The following is a 22,501-nucleotide window of genomic DNA, read 5'->3' on the forward strand; positions in this document are numbered from 1 at the left end:
GGAAGGGGCTGCTGCAGGAGCTGTGGCCTCAGCAGCAGCTGGAGTCTAGCACCAAGCCCTTATAGCCTCAGGACCTCCATGACTGGCTTACCCAGGTGCCCAGGATTGATGGTGTAGCAGAAGCCAGAGGCCTTGAACCAGACTAAGCACAGTTGAGAAAGCAGAACATAAAAGCCTTCTATGACAACCCCTAGACTCCACCCCAACCCCACTCCCCCAAAATGGCAGCTCTATCAAGAACTAAAACAAAGTGACAAGGATGCTGAAATGTAGCTCGCTCTCCACAGCTGAGGGCTTCTGGGGGGCAGGGGTGGGGGCGGGGGCGGGTGGAGACTCACCTTCCCTTGGGGCCACTAGGGGTTTGACCATGCTCTGGTGAGTATATAGACAACCCCAAAAGGACTTGGTTTTTGTTTGCTTGTTTCTTCCTTTTTACTTTCATCTGTTTTGGGGGGTGGGGGAGAAAGTCATGGGGGAGGGGCAGCCATGGACAGAGCAGGAGGTGAGCATGATCAGGGTGCATGGTGTAAGAATCTCAAATAATCAATAACAATAATATATATATATATATATATATGGGTTTTTATGATTCAGGAGACAGAGGCAGGAGGATTGCCTGGGCTACAACATGAGTTAGACTCAGTATGAGCAATTTCATGAAAAAAAAATTTTTTTTCCCTCTCAAAATAGAAAGCAAAGATGGCTGGAGAGATGGCTCAGGGGTTAAGAGCACTGATTGCTCTTCCAGAGGTCCTGAGTTAAATTCCCAGCAACCAGATGGTGGTTCACAACCATCTGTAATGGGCTCTGATGCCCTCTTCTGGTGTATCTGAAGACAGCTATAGTGTACTCATATACATTAAATAAACCTTTAAAAAAAAAGCAAGCAAGCAAAGATGGCTGGGACCAAAAGCTTACCGCTAGAGCACTCACTTGGTGTTCGAAGGTCTCAGGTTCAGTTTCCCCGCTATAAAAAAACAAAAACAAGGCCGGATGTGGTGGCACATGCCTTAAATCCCAGCACTCAGGAGGCAGAGGCAGGCAGATTTCTGAGTTCGAGGCCAGCCTGGTCTACAAAGTCAGTTCCAGGACAGCCAGGCTAAACAGAGAAACCCTATCTTGAAAAAACAAAATAAAACAAAAAACAAACAAACAAACAAACAAAAAAACAGCCAGTGTGGTGACACACACCTTTAATCCTAGCATTTGGGAGGCAGAGGAAGGTGGATTTCTGAGTTCAAGGCCAGCCTGGTCTACAGAGTGAGTTCCAGGACAGCCAGGGCTATACAGAGAAACCCTGTCTTAAAAAAAAGAAAAACCTTGTCTTGAAAAACAAAACAACAGCCGGGCGTGGTGGCGCACGCCTTTAATCCCAGCACTCCGGAGGCAGAGGCAGGTGGATTTCTGAGTTCGAGGCCAGCCTGGTCTACAAAGTGAGTTCCAGGACAGCCAGGGCTATACAGAGAAACCCTGTCTCAGAAAAACCAAAAAAAAAAAAAAAAACCAAAACAACAACAACAACAACAAAACAACAAAACAAAATAAACAAATAAAAAACATAAAGACAAGGCTTGAGAGCCAGGGTCAGAGCACTTGCAGAGGACCTGAGGTTGGTTTCCAGCACCCAGGCAGGGCAGCTCAGGACTGCCCGTGAGCTTCTGGCCTCTGCAAGAAGCTACATTCACACGTACATACCCACACATACAACTAAAAATAAAAGTCAGGCATGGTATATACGCCTTTAACCCCAGCACTTGGGATTAAAGAGGCAGGTGGAGCTCTATGAGTTCAAGGTCAGCCTGGTCTCCACACAGAGAGACACACAGGCAGCTAGTTAGTGCCAGGTATAGCCAGGGCTATACAGAGAAACCCTGTCTCGTAAAAAATAAAAATAAAGAAAACAAAAAAGAAGAAATATGAATTGTATTTTTAAAAATTCGTGTCTAAAGGCTTCTTTTCTTTTCTTTCTTGAGACAGGGTTTCTCTGTATAGCCCTGACTATTCTGGAACTCACGCTGGCCTAGAACTCAGAAATCTGCCCGCCTCTGCCTCCCGAGTGCTGGGATTAAAGGCGTGGGCCAGCCGGGCTTGGTGGCGCACGTCTTTAATACCAGCACTCGGGAGGCAGAGGCAGGCGAATTTCTGAGTTCGAGGCCAGCCTGGTCTACAAAGTGAGTTCCAGGACAGCCAGGGCTATACAGAGAAACCCTGTCTCGAAAAACCAAAAAAAAAAAAAAAAAAAAAAAAAAAGGCGTGCGCCACTACTGCTCGGCGGTGCTTCAGCTCTTAAATATAAATGAAATATAATTAAAACTCAGCCAGTCACCCATTTCAAAAAGCGCTTTAGCTATCAGAAAATAAAAAATATATTTAAAAAAAAAGCGCCGAGCAGAAGGCTAGCCTGTAACTGAGAATCGCGGATCCTGCAGTTCTAAGTGCAGCCACCAGGTGGCGATGAGATCTCGTCGCCGGTGCACAACGTCACCGGAAGCGGACTCTCACCTTTTTTTTTTTTTTAACTGGTTCTTCCTGCTTTCCCCTCCCCCGGAAACATCGAGCCGCTCGTCTCGGGTAATGAGACCTGAGGGCGGGCGGACGAGCTGGGAGGGATGGGCGTGAGCGCGGAGCCCCGGAGCCTCTCAGTCGCCGGGGCCGGGCTCGCGTCCCCAGTGATCGAGAAGGCGCGCTCGGCGCTGCTGCAGTCGCAGGATGTAGAGGACACGGTGGAGACGCTCATGGTGAGCTCGTGGGAGCAGGGGGACCGGGACGGGAGCGGCATTGTGGGGCAGGGGACAATGCTTCGAGAACATTCTAGTTCTAGAATATCCTAACGGCAACTGATGAGAGCGCCTCGGGGCACCTCAGGCCGCCCGCCGCAGGACACCTTCCCTGACCGGCTTCCCTGCAGGCTTCTGCCTTAGCTTTCGGGGATCACCAAGGCCACGCCCTTCCGTCGGGTTGGCTGCGCTGCCGGGCTGCCATTGGTGGAGACGGGGGCGGGGCGGGGCGGAGTCTCTTGCTGCCAACCTTAGACGGAGGTGGGGCTGTGCAGGGCGGGCCCGGGCTGGGATGCGCCTCAGTGGGGTGAGGATGCACGGCTTTGGGGGATGGATATCTTTTAAAAATTCTTGTTTTTTTGAGTCGGGGCCTCACTGTGTTTCAGCTAGGGCTGAAACTCGCTATTTAAACCAGGCTGGCTCCGAAGTGCTAAAGGAGTGTGCTCCCCTATGTCTGGAGCTTTTTGGAAGTCTTTAAAAGATAACCACTGTGGCTCCAGGACCATGTCTTTCAAAACTGCATACCTTTTCTCTCCGATGTGTGTTGGACATAGACATTTTGTTGTTTCTCGTTTTGCTGTGGGGTGGTAGAAATTGTGGCACTATGTCCCGCGCTGATTTTCCCGCCAGCAAGAAACAACGCGGCACACAAACAGGATCCTTCTGTAGCAAGCTTTAATGCGTCTTGAGAGGGAGAGCATCAGCTTCACAAGGCGGAGACCCCAAGCTCGAAAACCGCCTCCCTTATATAGGAGATTTCTCTCGCCTCGGACGTGGCGATTCTCTATAGGCCAAATTCTTGTCACCCGAGGTGACGTTGTCAGGCGGGCAACTGGCACCATGAACGGTTAATGCCAGCACATGCGCGGATCACTTGTTCATCTCCAGAGGCAGGCGATGTCGGTGCCATCTTATAATGGCGACGATGTGGGGTGGCGCCCCACATCTCCCCCTTTTCTATACAAAGGCAAGCCAGCCACCCATTCAAGGAGGGCGGAAGTAGAGGCCGAATCCCCAAAGATAATTTAAAAACAAAAGATATGTGCAGGGGTCTTGTCTAGGCTCTAGGTGGGACCCGACATACTCCTGACCGATCTCTCTGTCGTTTTTCTTGAGGAAGGGACACTAGGACAGGCAACCCTTTTCAAGACGGCATGCTTCCCAGAGAGAGCGGGGGTATCTCTCTGTGCGATGCTTAGCTCAACAACCCTCATGGGCTGCTCAAACCGGGCACTCATCCTCGTGCGACGCATAGAGATGCTGAGGGTGCAAGAGCTGCCTGGCCGGCGACCGGCTGCTAACATCTACTGCCGTTTTAGTGCCGCAAGCCAGACTTCCGCTGACCTTCCATGCTCTAAGGCCATGAGTTATCATAATTTTTTCTCTCTTGTTTTTACTATAAATTTTGCAAATTAGCCAAAGCATAAAGCCCAGTCCGAGGCAGAAAAATGCTCCAAACATTCCCACCCCCACCCACTCTTTAAAATAAGAAAATGCTGAAGAAATCCAGGAGGCGAGGCCTTTGGTGAGGGACAGGTCTAGGCGGGTGGAGTTGATTTGTAATATCGCTGTTCGGAGTTCCCGCAGGGTCTGGTCAAATTCAACTGTCCAATTCTGTAACAAATGCTGGGATAAAGCTTTAGAAAGATTAGCAGCCCGTGTGAAATTGTCATACTGTACAGAGGTCACACAAAGACCTGGCAATCTTCTTTCGCACCCTAATTGGGCAACTTGCCACAAAACATCTAATTGCTCTTGGACTAAATCTATGCGTTGATTCACTAGCAATAACCTGCCTTGAATCTGGGTATAAGCTAGATGTCCAGCCTCCATGGCCGTGGTCACCGTAGAGGACAATTTATTTATGGTGGCAGCCGACTGCACCGTGCCCGAAAGGGTCAGGGCCGAAGCAGTAACCGATGCTGTTACAGCGGTGGCTGCGATGATGCCCACAATTACGGCAGAAATTCCAAAATCTCTCCTTTCTCTGAATAATGCCATTGAACTTGGGGCCTCCACAGGAACAGGCACAAATCGGGGCAGGCGTGCTACCAGGGCCAAGGGGAACTCAGATGCATTCCAGCACAGAACATAATAACATGGTTGCATCATACAATCAAGCTTATCGGAATTACTTGGCAAGGAAGCATTACTAACAATCTAAAGAAAAGGGGGCCATACGCATATTGGCATCCTGACCAAGGCAAAGGGGAATGCGAGTCCTCCTTTGCATGGCAGAACGGGGCCAACTTTGGTTGTCTGAGACCTTCAGAATAATTAGCCCAAATAATTCTGTAAAATTCCCGCCCCAATGTGTAGCATTTGTCCATCCATTAATAATATTTGACATAGATTGAGTATGTAACCCAATATAACTGGGCACCGTCCCATTGATGCTAAAGCATAGGCTACCCAGAAGGTAGTGAGTTCTATTATCCACTACTCGTTCTATTTGAGAATCCCAGGGCAAAAACGGAAGGCCTAATTCTTTATCAGTAGTAAACAAGCGAGGGAAAACTTGGGCGTTATACATCACCGGCATTGGAAGTGGGAAGGTTGACATGATTCCCCATCGAAACTCATGTGTCCTTATCGTTGGCACTAGGGTTATCCACCGAAAGGTCAGGAGAATGATCATCTTCTTGGTTTATACTTCGTGTTAGCCGCTCCGGGATCCAAAAAGGATTTTGTTCACTCTGTGGAAAAACACAAACAGCTCCCCTGGATCTTATTAGGATAGGATCCGGGCCTTTCCATTGATTAGTCAACACATCCTTCCATTTTACCAATTCTTTTGGTCTCTTTGGTTCCGAGCAGTGGCGCTCTGCAGCGCTCCTTCCTGCATCGTCCAGGTTTAAGAAATTTAGAGTAAAGAGTGCCATGGATAGTGCCACTCTTGGGCCAGGGGGCAACTCTGTTATCGCTCCCCCTTTCTGTTTAAATAAATAGGATTTGAGCGTTCGATGAGCTCTTTCAATGATGCCTTGTCCTTGAGGGTTATAAGGAAGTCCAGTGATATGGGTCACCTGCATTTGTGCACAGAATTGTTTGAATTTATTTGAGGTATAAGCAGGTCCATTGTCTGTCTTAAGACATTTTGGTCTACCCCAGGCACTCCAGGCCTCGAGGCAATGTTGAATTACATGAAATGTCCTTTCTCCTGAAAGTGGAGTTGCAAATAACACACCAGAACAAGTGTCAATAGACACATGAACGTATTGCGTCTTACCAAAAGATGCAATATGAGTGACATCCATCTGCCAAACTTGTAGGGGGGAGAGTCCCCTCGGATTGACACCATAATGAGGTGTGGGCAGAAACTGACAACAGTTTTGGCACTGTGTGACTATCTCGCGGGCTTCTTTCCTTGTTAAAGAGAAGCGCCGGCGAAGTGTTTCAGAGGTAACATGAAACTTACTATGAAAATTTTTGGCGGCCTCTAGTGGTGAGGATAGTGCTGTGGCCACAAGTCGCGTAGCCTGATCTGCCAGCTCATTACCCTCTGTCATGGGGCCAGGGAGTCCAGAATGGGCTCTCATATGTACGATATAAAAGGGATGTTTTCTTTGTAATAGAAGGTTTCTAATCTGTTCAAAGGTTTGTGCTACCCTACTAGAAGGTTTTATTAGGCCCGCAGTTTCTAGCAGGCGAACTGCATTAACCACATACAAGAAATCAGAAATAATATTGAGCGGGCAATCAAATTGCTGTAAAACTTCTAATACTATCAAACACTCAACAATTTGAGGGGAAACCTCCGAATATTGTCTGATATGGGTAATGTTATTAACTACATAGGCCCCTTGCCCGGTTTTGGAGCCATCTGTATAAATTACAAGACCATTTTTAAGTGGGAAATGACTTGTTACTTTGGGAAAAACTAATGGATGGGTCAGGGCAAAGTGTAACAATGGGTGCTTTGGATAATGATTATCAAATTTTCCACTAAATGTGACACATAGAATGGACCAATCATTAGAAGCAGCAGCTAACACCTGTATTTGATTAGGGGTATAGGGAATGACAATGATATTAGGTTCAAGGCCGAAGTATTTGATTGTCATTTTTAATCCCTTTAATGCTAATTGTGCTACTGCGGCCGGATACCAATCGATAATCTTTGCAGGGGAGGCTTGTGGATGAACCCAGCATAGGGGCCCCTCTTGCCAAATGACAGCAGTTGGTAAGCCTCGAGTGTCCAAGATACATAACAAAACCGGCTTGGAATAATCTATTCTAACAAGCTGCGCTTGACTTATTGCTTTTTCTACTTTATTAAGTGCCTCCACTGCCAAAGGATTCAATTTTCTAGGAGAGGTGATATGAGAATCCCCTTCCAAGATATCAAACAGGGGTTTCAATTCTGTTGAAGGGATTTTTAAAAAAGGTCTAAGCCAATTGATATCTCCCAACAATTTTTGAAAGTCATTTAAAGTATGTAAATTATCCATCCTGATTTCTATTTTTTGTGGCTTAATAATGTTGGGCTGTATAAAAGAACCTAGAAACTGTCCAGAGTCTGCCAATTGCACCTTTTCAGTGGCTATCTGTAGCCCCCATTGCTCTAATGTTTTCTGTAACACAGGAAAAACCTGTTGCAGTACAGATGGATTCTTATGGCAAAGCAGGACGTCATCCATGTAATGGATAGACACTATTTGTGGAAATTGTCTCTTTATCGGGGCGAGTGCTTGGTCTACATACAGTTGGCAGATAGTAGGGCTATTGGCCATCCCTTGGGGCAAGACTCTCCATTGATACCTCTTATCTGGTTCTGTATGATTGATAGAGGGGACACTAAAGGCAAAGCGAGGTCTATCCGCAGGGTGTAACGGTATGGAAAAAAAGCAATCTCTGATGTCTATAATGAGGATGTTCCAGCCCTTAGGAAGGGCGGACAGCATAGGTAATCCTCTCTGTACAGGCCCTAACAGGGACATCTGTCCATTTATAGCTCTTAAATCATGTAACAGACGCCATTTGCCAGACTTTTTCTTTATTACAAATATGGGGGTGTTCCAGGGGGAAGTAGAGGGTTCAATATGGCCGAGTTTTAGTTGTTCTGCAATAATTTGTGTTACAACGCTCAATTTCTCGGAGGTTAGCGGCCACTGAGGAACCCACACAGGATCCTCCGTTTTCCATGGTATAGGTCGTACTGCCTCAGTGGCGCCTAGGAAAAACCCAGGCCTGCTCTGTCCTTATTGGCCTTGTGTGAGATTGGGCGCGGTTCGCCTTGTTCATGGCGTCCCAAACCCTGGCCTTCTTGATAACCCATTTTCTCCATCATTTCTCTAAGACGTAATGAATAATCATTGGTCAGAGTCAGTCCTAAATCTGTCATGACATCTCTCCCCCAGAGATTTACAGGTAGGGGTAGAACGTAGGGGGAAAAGCATCCTTTTAAACCCTCTGGTGACGTCCAGACCAGCCGGTTGGTACTAATGTCTGGACTGGATTGATACCCCAGGCCTTGTAAAGAATGAGAAGATTTTGTCACTGGCCAAGCTTTAGGCCACCAATGTGTGGAAATAATACTCTTATCAGCTCCGGTGTCAAGAATGCCCTCAAAATTTTTACCATTTATGTTAAGGATTAATTTCGGGCGCGAATCAAGTGACAATGTCAAATAGGCCGAATCCATTTCTGAAGATCCCATAAGTTTTTTATCTTGATTGGGTAATTCTCCCAGCAGCGGGAGGAGGAGGAGCTGAGCAATCCTGTCCCCTTTTTTAATAGAAAATACACCATGAGGGCTGGAGCATAGAATCTGCATATTTGGGATGTGTTGATTATCTGTTATGCCTGGATGGACTATTAGTCCGCATGCGGTAAGGGCACCACGGCCAATGATAAGTCCCACCGCGTTGTCCGGTATGGGAGGCCCTAAGGGCATGGCAGGGACAGGTTGAACCCCCATCTGAGGTGTTAATAAGATTGAGGTGGTGGCGCACAAGTCCATTCTTGTGCCTTGGCTTGATCTGCCTCCTCGCTCAGGGGACTGGTCCCAGCGAATTGGGTCCCGTATTTTTGAGGGCCCCGGGGCCGGGGGCCCGCAGGCCCGTTTTTTGGCTCCTGTCTAACAGGGATAGCAGGCGGGAGGAGGTTGCCTTTAATGTCTCTAGTTGATCTGCATTGACTGACTGGATGGTAACCCTTTCTACATCGGGAACATAGGGTAAGAGTTCTCTGGTTTTGCTTAGGTGCTCGGCAATCTTTTGCGAGATGCCCTGATTTCCCACAGTTGAAGCAGGTGCGACTGCTGCCCCCCGTAGGGGGAGGTCGCCTTTGTGCCTGTAAAATGGCTGCGGCGAGCCCAGAGTTACTCAACGGTCCACCAATCTCTCTACATATTCTAAGCCATTCTGACAATCCCTTGTTTTTCCTCGGCGCTATTGCACTTCTGCACTCCTGAGTGGCTTGTTCAAAGATTAATTGCTCTATAAAGGGTCCGGCACAATCAGGATCCCCGAAAATCTTTCCTGCTACCTCCATCATCCTGGCCACATAGTCTGAGAATGGTTCCTGAGGTCCCTGTATAATCTTGGTGAGCTGATTACTAGTTTCTCCTTTACGGTTGAGTGATTTCCATGCTCGTATAGCAGTACTGGATATTTGGGCATAAGCTCCCCAATGATAATTGACCTGATCTGCTGCATAAGGACCCTGTCCTGTAAGGAGTTCAAAGGTCCAGTCTCTTTGCTCTGGGGTCAGGGCTGCGGCATTAGTCCTAGCCTGGGCCTGTGCCGCCTCATGCCATAGGGCCTTCCATTCCATGTATTGTCCCATGCTTGGTAGCACAGCTTTCGCCACTGTTTGCCAGTCACTGGGCGTCAGGGCGGTTAATGCCAGTCGATCTAACTGCATTAGAGTAAAACTGGCATTTGCTCCAAACTTTCTAACTGATTCTGCAAGCTCCTTTATTTGGTTATAATCAACAGGAGCATATACTCTCCCACCATCTTGCTCATAGACAGGGTAAGCGAGCCTGAGCTTGCGATGCACCTTTTCAGGTAACAATGAGAAAGCTTTAGGGCGTATCTCATAAGGTGGTGGGGCAGAGGGAACTGTCTGTACGGGATTCCTGGGTAAAGCATTAGGTTTTGTTGAAATGGCAGGTTTAGAGGTCCGTTTATTTAACGGCCTCTCATCAGGATAATACCTCTCTCTCTCATATCTGGTTGCTTCCTCATCAAGTTCTTCCTCTTCCTCTGTATCTAGTCTCCCACTCTCTGCTCCGGATGACTCTTCAGAGCTTTGAATATTGAGTGCTTCAAGCTCTTGGGTTGGGTACAACCCAGGCTTAGATATAGGTTGAAAAATCGGTACTCCCTCGGAGTCCGATTCCTCATGTGGGGAGGCAGGTATACTGCTTGTTCCCCTCTCTCCCGCCCTCTTAGGCTTCCTGGGAGGTCCTTTTTCACTTTTATTCTTTGGGATCCTCTTCCTAGTTTGTGCACGTGCACCCATCCTCTCACTACGCTCAGATTCTGACATGCCATCCTGAACGGTCTCCAAAGCTATTTGTCCCTTTTTTCTGACTTCCTCACATGTTTCATCCTCAAGGCAGTTTTTGATCATCTTCCAAACTGCTTTGGTGCCCATACGTAAGTCGGGGCACAAATCAAGATCCTTCCCCAATTTTTTCCATGAGGCCAAGGTCAAGGAGCCAGAAACGGCATACCAAGGGGCAACTCTATCTACCTCCTCAACAAAGTGCTTAAGAACCTTGTCCCCTAGCTTTAGGTCTCTTTTCTTAAGGAGATTTTCAAGTGATGTTTGGATTGACTGTGACGACCCCATAACGGGTCAAAAGTAACCGCAGCTTATCTACGTCCGCCTTAAGTCACTGTTAGAATCAAAAAGATGTCTTGGCGCGGCCCACGGCTTATCTACGTCCGACTTACGGCAACAGCGAGAAACCGAAAGTAAGGCTCGCCTTTCTGCTCTTTCATTTACAAGAGACTAATTTGGCGCCGCGATGGAGTGCAACGCTGCTTATCTACAACGGACTGATATGCTGTTGGAAACTTGTTAACACCACCGCCTATGTTCACAGATATAACTGGCCAGGAGGAAGAGTAGAAGAGCTAAAATAGCGATGATAATGGCCTCTGGAAATCTAAACCACAATCCGGACAAACCCAATACCTGGGAAAGAGTTAAAGAAAAGAGTTCATGTTCAGGCATACCTTTCCGATGCGTAGTCTAGCCACAGTTCTGAACCCTCCCCGTCGCCGAGGGGTCTCCGAAGGTGCTGACGATGGTCTGGTCACAATTCCCGGGTTTTTCGGCACCAAATGTCCCGCGCTAATTTTCCCGCCAGCAAGAAACAACGCGGCACACAAACAGGATCCTTCTGTAGCAAGCTTTAATGCGTCTTGAGAGGGAGAGCATCAGCTTCACAAGGCGGAGACCCCAAGCTCGAAAACCGCCTCCCTTATATAGGAGATTTCTCTCGCCTCGGACGTGGCGATTCTCTATAGGCCAAATTCTTGTCACCCGAGGTGACGTTGTCAGGCGGGCAACTGGCACCATGAACGGTTAATGCCAGCACATGCGCGGATCACTTGTTCATCTCCAGAGGCAGGCGATGTCGGTGCCATCTTTGCCATCTTATAATGGCGACGATGTGGGGTGGCGCCCCACAGCACTATTTGGCTGTTGAAATGCTGCTTACTCCCATCGTGTTTTGCGTAGTACGATTTGCTCATTGTGCTTTTAGTTTTTATTTTTATCTATGTGTGTGTTGGGGGTAGGTGCACAAGAGTGCAGATGCTGAAGAAGGCCAAAAGAGGACGTTGGTATCTCCTGGAGCTGTGAGCACCCCTTTCTGTATGGGTGCTAGGAATCTTATGGTCCCTCTGGAAGAATACACTTTGAACTAGTCTCTAGCCCTTACTGATTGTTTTGATCTATTCTCACACTTAAAAAAAATTGGACTATTCAGCTTTCTTTAAGTCATGTATAATAAGGTGTGCTACTAAAATAAATTGAAACTTGAAGTTGGAGGTGTGGCCTTTCAGGAAAGCACCTTTGTCTTCATCACTAAGCTCGCTGGGCGGTGGTGTACACCTTTAGTCCCAACATTAGGGAGGCAGCCAGCCTGTTCTACAAAGTGAGTTCCGGGACAGCCAGGGCTATACAGAGAAACCCTGTCTTAAAAAAAAAAAAAAAAAAAAAAAGGCTGGAGAGATGGCTCAGTGGTTAAGAGCACCGACTGCTCTTCTGAAGGTCCTGATTCAAATCCCAGCAACCACGTGGTGGCTCACAACCATCCGTAATGAGATCTTACACCCTCTTCTGGTGTGTCTGAAGACAGCTACAGTGTACTCAGATATAATAAATAAATCTTTAAAAAAGAAAGAAAAAAAGAAGACTAAGCTCAGGACCCAGCATGGTGGCTCATGAAGGAAGAGGCAGGCTATGTGAGCATGAGACTGTCAAAGCAAGCACAACAGACCCACAAAATCTACTCTCAAAGGATATGCTGTAAGCATACAAAGGCCACAGCGCTGGTCAGGTTATCTGTTTTGGTTTTTTTTGTTTGTTTTTTTTTGGTTTTTTTTGTAGATTTTGATTTATTAGAATTGATGTTGAAAGGTGGAGGAAGTACCTTTAATCCCAGAATCCCAGCACTCAGAGACCGGTGAATCTCTTGAGTTCAAGACCAGCCTGGTCTACAGAGCCAGTAGAAAAACACAGTCTCCCCAGGCGTGGTGACACATACGCCTTTAATCCCAGCACTCGGGAGGCAGAGGCTGGCGGATTTCTGATTTCGAGGCCAGCCTGGACTACAAAGTGAGTTCCAGGACAGCCAGGGCTATACAGAGAAACCCTGTCTCAAAAAAACAAAACAAAACAAAACAAAAAAAAACCCAAAAAACAAAAAGGATGGAAGGATAGAACAGAAGCTGGCTGAGGGATTCGACAGCATGGTTCAGTGGAAATGCGAGTGAGCAGTGGCCAGAGAAATGAGAGACAAACGAACCAAGACGAGAGGCTGGGTCTCACTGGGGCTGGCTGGGGAGGAGGACTCATATGTCTGATTTCTCCTGGCACACCGCCACATTTGTAACCCTTTGCTCGTTCCTGAATGAGTCTTTAGAGACTCATTCAGTCTATAGAGAGTCTCTGCTGTCCAGGCTGAAGGGGAAGAGAGGGCTGACTAAGGGTCTTCATCAGGAAAGGCCAGGATGCAGCAGGCAGAGTGAGGGATGGAGGGACTGTTGACTTTGAGATCACTGTGGGCAGGAGGGGACTCAGGTGGCAGAGTTGACAGGAAGGGGGGGGGTAGAATGGGAATATTGTGAAGACTGCTCATGGGTGAGGCTGCTCTGAAAGGGCTGCAGACTGAGGAGATGAGAGATGCAGCAGCTTTGAGAAATAGGCAGAGTGAAGAGAGACCTGTAGCCAATTGGGGTGTGGTGGGTGGGGTGGGGTGCCAGTGGAAGGAACCATAACTTAGAGAGAGGTAGTCACTGATATCAAATATACCTAAGAGTTGAAGTAAGTTAAGGACAGGGCTGAAGGTGGGGCCTAGGCTCAGTCTCCGGGAGCCTTACTGGGGGATTCTAACTTGATGGCAAGCCCGAGGCCTGAAGGGTGACTGGCAGAGGGGAATGGAGATGGCACAGTGTGGTGCTGAAAACAGAGGTTCTGGGACTAATTTCCAGGCAAAGAAGAGATGTCTCGTGAAGAGAGGGACCATGCATGTGAGAAGGTTGAACTCCCTAACACTGTAAAGGCTCAGGTGAGGCCGAGGTGCAGTTTGGGAGTGTTCAGCAGTGGAGGATGGGGAGGGGGCATTGGCAGTGTTGTCAGTGCAGTGTTGACATACACACACTGCCTGGCTTTGCCTGCTGTCCTCTGAGAGCCCCTGCTGGCACCCCAGGACTGGTGTCAGGTCCAGTATTCACTTCTCAGAACTTGCTTAGTCTCAGTGGTTCTGAAACTAACTCCAGTTGGACTTAATAGAAGTTGAGGTGGTTTCTCTTCTCTGAAATGGATACTGTAGAGGACAGACATTTTGGTTCCTGGTAGTTGATGTAACAGAGACTCCGTAGTCATTGTAGTAAACCCTCCGGGCTACAATGTTTCGGGTTTTTTAAACAGTAGTCTATGAGCATACCACCTGGAATGCACCCACTCTGGTCAGATCTGCTCACGAGTGGGGTGGGGCAGTGTACAGATGCCACCAAAGGAGGGAAGAGCTGCTCTCCATGTGGGCTTGCCAAGTGTCCCGTTTGGAGGAGAGGGAGTTTCCAAGTGCCTGTTCGTTGTCACTGGGATTCTGCTACATTCTGGAAAGGGGGCACTGTTAAGGCAGCTCCAGTACCCTGCACTGAGGCTCCTGGGGTGTGCCTGAGGGCGGTAGGTACTTCAGTATCTGAAAGAGTGCTGCCCATCTGTGTGGCCTTGGAAGATAAGCCAGTTTTTGAAGGCTGGGGCTGGGGGTGGGGGGGTGGTGGTTCATAAGCCAAAAGCGGCCGCTGTGTAGGGTTGTTGGTGGGCTCCCCGGGCCCAGTGAGATGGTGGCTGTAGAAGGGAGGCAGAGCGCTTTTGTTGTTTCTTCCAGACAGGGTTCCCTATGTAGCCCAGGCTGGCCTGGAGCTCGGAGATATCCCCCACCCCTCACCCCCACCCCCAGTGCTGGGATTAAAGGCATGTGTGCCTCACCTGCAGCTTAAAAGGCAGAATTTTAAGCACAAAAATACATGGAGCACTATACACAGTGGCCAAGCTTCTGCTTTCGTGGTTTTGACATGTTCCTATAAATACCTGCAGATCCTATTCCAGGTAGCCTGGGGAAGCTGACAGCATGAGGAGAGGGTCAGTAGTACTGCAGTCATGCCGGATGAGGAAGCGTGCTAGGAAAACGGACATGTTATTCAGTGAAACCAACATTATTAGCAGTGAATAGTGAAACCAGAGGGGCCCCTTTTGCTGTGTACATTTCAGAGATGGGGAGATAGAATGGGGCTGTGACAGGTGGAGCCTGAAGGATCTCAGAGGAGAAACCAGAGATGCATATGTGGAGAAAGGAGCTGGGCGTGGTGGGCAGATCTGCTGATGCCTGTTCTCTTGTCTTGCAGTTACATCCAGTGATTAAGGCTTTCCTCTGCGGCTCCATCAGTGGGACCTGTTCCACGCTCCTCTTCCAGCCTTTGGATCTCCTCAAAACCCGTCTGCAGACCCTGCAGCCCTCAGACCTAGGGTAGGCCATTGCCCTGCTTTGTGGAGGAGCCAGGATTAAATGACTTCATTATGTTATAGAAACACAAGCTGGGCTCGAGTCCCTTTCTGTTGTTGTGTTTGCTTGAGACAAGAGTTTTCTTCCTGTGTATCCCATGCTGGCTTTGAACTTGTAATCCTCCTGCCTCAGCTTCCTGAGTACTGGGCCATGTGCTTTGTGGATATTGTTTTCTGAAGGAAAAAGTTAGTGTAGCTTCATATGCATACATAGTATGATAATTTTGCTGACTAGATGGTGTCCTTTTGAGCAGCTTCCTGGCTGACATTTGCCTTTCTCCTGTGCTAGCTTGTATTATTATAACTGTGCTGCCTGGAATTGGGTTTTGTGGAAGTAACGTTCATTTTAAATGTGTGTTTTGTATCTCTTGGCAATATGGGAACTACACAAAGTGTCTGCAAGTGGAATTTATCCCATTGCTTGTGGTGTGAATAGGTGGTGAATATCTATGTGCCAAACCATGAACACATGGAAATCAAGAATAATTCTAGGGCTGGTGAGATGGGCCAGCTGGTCAGAGTGTTTGCTGCCAAGCCTGACAACCTGAGTTTGACCCCTAGGGCCCTCTTGGTAGGAGAGAACTGATTTCTGCAGGTTGTCCTCTGACCTCCACACATGTGTGCATACACACACACACTAAAAGCAATTCTAAGATGCAGTATAGAGGTTGCTGTGTGTTCAGATGGTCTGTGAGTGGGGAGTCTGCAATGAGGATGTCTAACTGATTTCTTTTCTTGCCCTGTCTGGTTTGTCTTCCTCAGGCCCAGGCGTGTTGGGATGTTGGCTGTGTTCTTGAAGGTGGTCCGCACAGAAAGTCTCCTGGGCCTTTGGAAAGGGATGTCTCCTGTAAGTCGCCTTTCGGATCTGGGCTCTCTTGTGGGACTCATTCTCCTCTTCCTCCTCCTCACCGGGCGCTCAGGCTTCCCACAGCATGGGGGTATGGAGGCCCTTGGCATGGGAGTATGGAGGCCCTCCCGTCCCGTTTGTGTGAGTCGGTTACTTTACATTGCTGTGACCAAATCCTTGAGAGAAGCAGCTTAAGGGAGGAGACACTAATCTGGGCTTGTGTGAGGATGTAGTCCATCTTGGTGGGAAGGGCACAACAGTTGGAGTAGCTCTCAGCAGCCTGTGGGAAGGGCATGAGGCAGCTGGTCGCACCTCAGCCAACAGAAAGCAGAGAGCTGTGAAATAGCTCAGAAGCCAACTCCAGTGACCATGCCTCACCTTATATTCTACAGCCTCTCAAACGGCCCCAAGCTGTTCCCCAGTCGGTCCTGTCCAGTTCTATAATGAACAGTTGATAGGTTTTAATCGAGCCCTGTTCCGAGTTCTCGTGAGGCTCCACTGTTGTCCATGCAGCATGTCCTAGCCATGGTCCATTTGCCCTCATTCACTGTAGCTGCTTAGTGATTGGATCACCTGCTGGGGCGTCATGAGGTGTGGGTTCAGGCAGCCAGATTTTACTCCCTGAGGTTCTCAGTGCACAGGAGCGCTGGCAGTGTGCTGTGCTAACAAGAAGCTGGGCAGGGCTTTCTGGGCAAAAGGTGGAAGATCTTAAGAGGAAAAGAAACCCTCTCTTCAGCAGGAAGGGATACTGTGGCCATGACATTGTGAAGAAGGAAGAAGAAACCCACACTGTTTTTGTTGTCATAGTTCAGATCTGTCACAGCCTTGGTGTGTGGACAGTGCTAGGTCACTGATTTGTGAGCAAAACAGGAACAGAAAATATGGTTGAAATTTGCCAGCTCACCCTGGAGTGAGCCCTGAAGGCTGTGGCTCCTGTAGCAGCTCTGATGAGCTGAAGGGATGATGCCTGATCATGGTGGTGTTCTGAGCAGTTTCAGAAACAAGCCAACTTTTCATCTGTCAGCATCACCTGCCCCTCAGCCCAGCCATAGGGTGACATGACTGGACCCCCACGACAGGTCAAGGTCAGTAGGAGTCTGACCTACCTAGTGCCTCAATCTCACCCAGGCCCTTCACTGTCTCAAATACCACAGGAAGAGGGAGAAGGAGGCTGTGGTCATGCACATTTAGTTAGTATGCCTTGTTTGCAAATGAGGCTTATGTGTGCTTGGACAGTGGAGACAGTAGTGTGCATAGGGCTCAGTGTCAGCCAGTGGTCTGGCCCACAACAGGTCTGAGGAGACTGTGTGCATTCCTCTGAAGTGTGACTGTTAGCACAGCACCGGATCCAAAGCTGGCGTCCACTGCCCATCCGTGTAGCCTTGCCTTTGCCACCACTGTGTGAATGGGCTGGGACACCTACACCTTTATTTCTTTGCTCAAAGGCTTTTTCTGACCCTAAGGACCTACCTTGCCGGAAGTCCCAAGGCATTGGTTTCCACCCTCCCCACAGCAACCTCCAGCCATTAGAAGATGGAAAGTGATGTTTAAACTACACCCTTCCCCTCAGCAGAGAGATCGCAGAGGGTGGGGTGTTTACTGATTGCTAGAGCTTGGGGGGCTGGGGTCTAACTCACCCATAGCTGTAACTGCCTTAATGCACTCTTTACTGGCTGCTGCCTGTCCTGCCTCTGCCTCTCTCTCTCACTGGCACTCCCTTCACCTTGCTTGTGGATCACCCTGGGCTCTCTAGAGACCCCTCTCCAGAGAGTGCACTCAGTCTTTGATCCCCCTCCTCCCTCTGCCTTCCCCTGCAGTCCATTGTGAGATGTGTCCCTGGAGTGGGGATCTACTTTGGCACCCTGTATTCTTCGAAGCAGTATTTCTTGCGAGGCCATCCTCCCACCGCCCTGGAGTCGGTCATCCTGGGCATGGGCTCCCGCTCTGTGGCAGGAGTCTGCATGTCACCCATCACAGTGATCAAGACACGCTATGAGGTGAGTTCCATAGGCTCTGAGTAGTGAACACTGGTGTCAGCCCGGGGTGTGTGGTCTGACTTAGAGTCACGTATGCTCAGATCACTCACTTTTGTAGGCAGGGCAAGCCATATATATGTGCACCAAAGCTGTGGTGGCTTGGCTGGTATGTAACACAAAGTCTGCTTAGGCCACTGCTCAGATGCTGGCCTGTGCCAGTCACTAACTCTGCCCTCGCTTTGCAGAGTGGGACTTACAGCTATGAGAGCATCTATGCAGCCCTGAGGAGCATCTACTGCAGCGAGGGCCACCGTGGCCTCTTCAGGGGCCTGACAGCAACTCTCCTCCGTGATGCCCCCTTCTCAGGGCTCTACCTGATGTTTTACAGCCAGACCAGGACTGCAGTGCTGCACGGCACAGGTAAGAGTGGTCAGAGGAGTGGCAGAGCCACGGGGATTTTGCCTTTTTCTCTGGGGCATTCTTAGCAGCTTTAGGAATGGAGCCACTTTAGAGCTAGGTGCTAGGATGCAGAGGTCGGGTGTCAGACTCTGCCCCGACAGGAGCCTTGTGTCTTCTAAGGGAGGAGGGTAGGCTAGGTGAGAGACAAGTGTGTCTTGACAAGGTTATGCGACAGCACGCCACAGACGTGACCTGAGGGACCCTAGGATAGAAGCTTTGCAGTGCGGCCTGCGAGTCTGTTTTTCAGTGCGTGCTTGGTGTGATTCCCATCAGACTAGCTTGGGAACACTGATAGCTGTGGACTTGAGGGAAATATTTTCACTTCCTTCCCTTGCTGTATTCCCTGTTCTTTTGAGCCCTTTGGGTAGAGGTAGAACTGTAAACTTGAGGTGTTTGTTGCAGACTTTTCTCACCAGCGAGCTTGTGGACCACACATGGACCACGCCTGTGGGTGGTGAAAAGCTCTCCAGACAGCAGGGTTGCCTGAAACCCCTTCTGCAGAGTGACCTGAACTCAGTATGGAAGTGGTGATGGCTCACCTGCTGCAATTAGTGTTTGAGGGGATTGGCTCCTCCCCCAGCGGCAGGTGTGACCTGCAGGTTACAGCCTCATTTTGTATCAGAATTTTAAGACAGTAAGGAAACATAGAGGTGGTATTTTGTTTTTGTTTTTGTTTTTGTTTTGAAACCCAGTCTTATTCCGTCATCCTGGCTGGCCCAGAATTCACTCTTGTAAACCAGGCTAGTCTCAGACTTTAAGAGATCGCCATGTCTCTACCTCCGGAGCACTAGAATCAAGATGAGTCATCAACCTGACCCATCATGTACAATTAATGCACACTAAGTAGAAAAATAAAATTTTAGTTATAAAAATCTCTTAAAATTGGAATTCATCAGTAGTTTTTAAATATTGGAAATATATATATTTAATCTTATGATGAAGAAAAACTCAAGTTGTCCTATCTAGAGTTAGTAGCAAGGTAAGAGTGTCCACACCTGTACTGTCCAGTCAGGGGGTGCTTACACCTGCATTGTGCAAGTCGGGTGCTGCACAGCTGTCAGCGACAGACACCATTATCCAGACACATCACAGACCTTGGTCAGGTCTGCTCTGAGCACACTGGGTAACCCTGCTTTTTTGCCGTGTCTCTGAAGCATCTGAGTTTTGTAACCACACGCTGCCCCTGCTCTGTTTCAGCCCAGCTGGATGCTGCTCTGATGCCCCTTGTTAATTTCTCCTGTGGGATATTTGCTGGCATTCTGGCTTCACTGGTGACTCAACCTGCAGACGTGATCAAAACTCACATGCAGCTCTCCCCAGTGAAGTTTCAGTGGATTGGCCAAGCGGCCACTCTCATCTTCAAGGTAAGTCTACAAAGTGTGTGCTGCGCTTGTGGTTGGGGATGTGTCTGCAGCAGCTGCACACTGGGGAACGGTAGAACTAGGCCTTCCCAGGGGCTGCAGCGGTGGCCCAGCCATTAATGGCTCCTGCAGAGGGTGTCATCTTTGACAGCCTGAGCTAGATCCTTGGTTTGGCAAACAGCCCTTGTCTGTATTTTGTATGCTGCTTGGCGTTTATTTACAGTATATGGATGGCCCAGCTGCTGAACAGTGGGGCATACCTGTCATCTTAGCTCTGAGATCTGTGGAAGGAGGATCATCTCAAAGCATCAATGAACCAGAACAATAAGAATAGAACCACGCCAGGCATGGTGGCGCACGCCTTTAATCCCAGCACTCGGGAGGCAGAGGCAGGCAGATTTCTGAGTTCGAGACCAGCCTGGTCTACAAAGTGAGTTCCAGGACAGCCAGGACTATACAGAGAAACCCTGTCTTGAAAAACAAAACAAAAACAAACAAACAAACAAAAGAATAGAACCACATACATACACACCGACCAAAACTGTACACACAACCCTGCGTAAAGATTCTCAGCTCAGAGCCGGGCGTGGTGGCGCACGCCTTTAATCCCAGCACTCGGGAGGCAGAGGCAGGCGGATTTCTGAGTTCGAGGCCAGCCTGGTCTACAAAGTGAGTTCCAGGACAGCCAGAGCTACACAGAGAAACCCTGTCTCGAAAAACCACAAAAAAAAAAAAAAAGATTCTCAGCTCAGAGAGCTCCCAGGACAGAGAGAGAGCCTTTTAGGTGTCTGGGCCTGGTTTTAATTGCTGGAACCCCCAGAAGAACTTTTTAATGTTCCTCTAAAAATCCCTTTATTTTTATTTAGGGGTGTGTGTGTGTGTGTGTATGTGTGAGCATATATATATATATATATATATATATATATATGAGCATATATATGAGCATATATATATATATATATATATATATATATATGCATGCAAGGATTGTGCAACAGGGTACAAATTGAGCCCAAGCATGCAGTCCTTATGAGACAGGACTGTCTCACTGTACATCCCTGTAGTTGTCTTCAGGCACACCAGAGGAGGGCCTGGGTGGCTAGATACTGCATCACCTGGTACTGGAGTTAAAGACGATTGGGCGCTGCCATGTGGGTGCTGGGAAGCAAGTGCTCTTAGCTCCTGATCTGTCTGTCTGGTTCCTAAATGTCCTTTTCTGAGCCAGGGCTTCTCTATTACATGGCTCCGGATGCCCTGGAACTTGTTATATAAACCAGGCTGGCCTTTAGACATCCACTTGCTTTTGCCTGCTGAGTGCCGGGATTAAAGGTGTGTGCCAGCACTGCCCGCTCTAACTGCTCTTCTCTGAACTAAGACGTTTCTATAGGCAGTGCAGGTCTAAAGGGCGGGCCTCAACAGTTAGAGTGGAGGCCGCTGATTACCTCCTGGGGCCCATAATTCATAGGTTTGCCATAACATTTAAACAAGAAGATTCTGAAGTGTAGCAGCACTGTGTCTGCTGCTGGTGTCATTGCTGTGAGCAGCACCGTGTCTGGTGCTGGTGTCATTGCTGCTTTGCTTCTGAAGCTTTCTCCCTTGTGTCCATCACAGAACCATGGGCTGCGTGGCTTCTTTCATGGCAGTGTTCCCCGAGCCCTCCGAAGAACGCTGATGGCTGCCATGGCGTGGACCGTCTATGAAGAAATGATGGCCAGGATGGGCCTGAAGTCCTGACGAGAGAGAGCTGGTTCCTGCCATGAGCTGCTGCAGCTCACTCCTGGAGTCAGGTGAAGACTGTGCTGTCTGAAGAGCCAGGCACAAGTGCTGTCGCCTTTAGTCCGGAATTCAGAGAGAGTGGCTGGGTGGCTGGAGCCATAGGCATGGAGTTGCCAGTACCTATCGCTCTGTGCACACTTCCCATCAGTGCTGCGGGGCTGGAAGTCGAGCTTGGTTGCCCCACAAGGCTACTTGAGAGGAGGCCTCTGCAAGGTCTCTGCTTCAGCCACCTGCCTACTTTAAAGGGCGCCTTAGAATGTTGGTAATGAAGGAATCCCCCAGTAGAGAAGGTGTGGGTCTCCTGCCATGTCTGAGGGCAAGAGTCTCAGATTAGGGAAGACTGGACCTAAGAGAGCTGAGGTGGGCCAGTGAGATGCCTCAGCAAGGAAAGGTGCTTAACAGAGGCCTGCGTTGGCTCCCAGGACCCATATGGTGGAGGAGAGAATTGCTGCAAGTTGTCCTGATTTCCTCACATGCACCCAGACCCAATAAACAAATAAATGTATTACTTTTTTTAAATAAAGACATCACCAGGGTGGAGACTGTCTGTGACAGAACCAAAACAGAACAAAAAAACAAGATAGGCATTAGTTTCGTTCCTAGGCCGCCTCCTGTAGGCCCCGAGAATGAACGGGGACAGTCTTTCCCAGGCTTCATGTGTACTGCCGTGATGTCTGCTGTTCTCACACTTTCCATAATTAAAGTTCAAAGGAACACAGTAGAGCACTCTGATTGACAGCGGTCTGGAAAACAGAAACAGGAACTATAGCAGAGGGGGCTGGAGAGATGGCTCAGCGGTTAAGAGCACTGACTGCTCTTCCAGAGGTCCTGAGTCCAATTCCCACCAACCACATAGTGGCTCACAGCCATCTGTAATGAGATCCGATGCCCTCTTCTGGTGTGTCTGAAGACAGCAAGGGTGTATCACATACATAAAATAAATAGGAACACACCATTAATCCCAGCCCTTGAGAGATAGGCAGGTAGGACTCAAGAGTTCCAGGTCAGCCAGGGAGGGCTACGTGATCAAACCCTGTATTTATTTATACATAT

The 22,501-nt window shown here is 48.7% G+C and overlaps 1 protein-coding gene across 1 annotated transcript; it reads left to right on the forward strand.

The window, feature by feature from the left end:
• The first annotated feature begins 2,538 nt into the window (after positions 1–2,538).
• Positions 2,539–21,983, forward strand: Slc25a38 (solute carrier family 25 member 38). The gene is made up of 7 exons (XM_021172358.2): positions 2,539–2,738; positions 14,873–14,994; positions 15,792–15,876; positions 17,694–17,873; positions 18,098–18,272; positions 19,509–19,675; positions 21,284–21,983. Exons 1-7 carry the CDS (start codon positions 2,610–2,612, stop codon positions 21,404–21,406), a joined length of 981 nt encoding a protein of 326 aa, XP_021028017.1. The 5' UTR covers positions 2,539–2,609; the 3' UTR covers positions 21,407–21,983.
• The last annotated feature ends 518 nt before the right edge of the window (positions 21,984–22,501 follow it).

This window comes from Mus caroli, unplaced genomic scaffold (genome assembly GCF_978045245.1).
Source record: "Mus caroli unplaced genomic scaffold, Mus_caroli_1 scaffold_11, whole genome shotgun sequence".
NCBI classification, from domain to species: domain Eukaryota; kingdom Metazoa; phylum Chordata; class Mammalia; order Rodentia; family Muridae; genus Mus; species Mus caroli.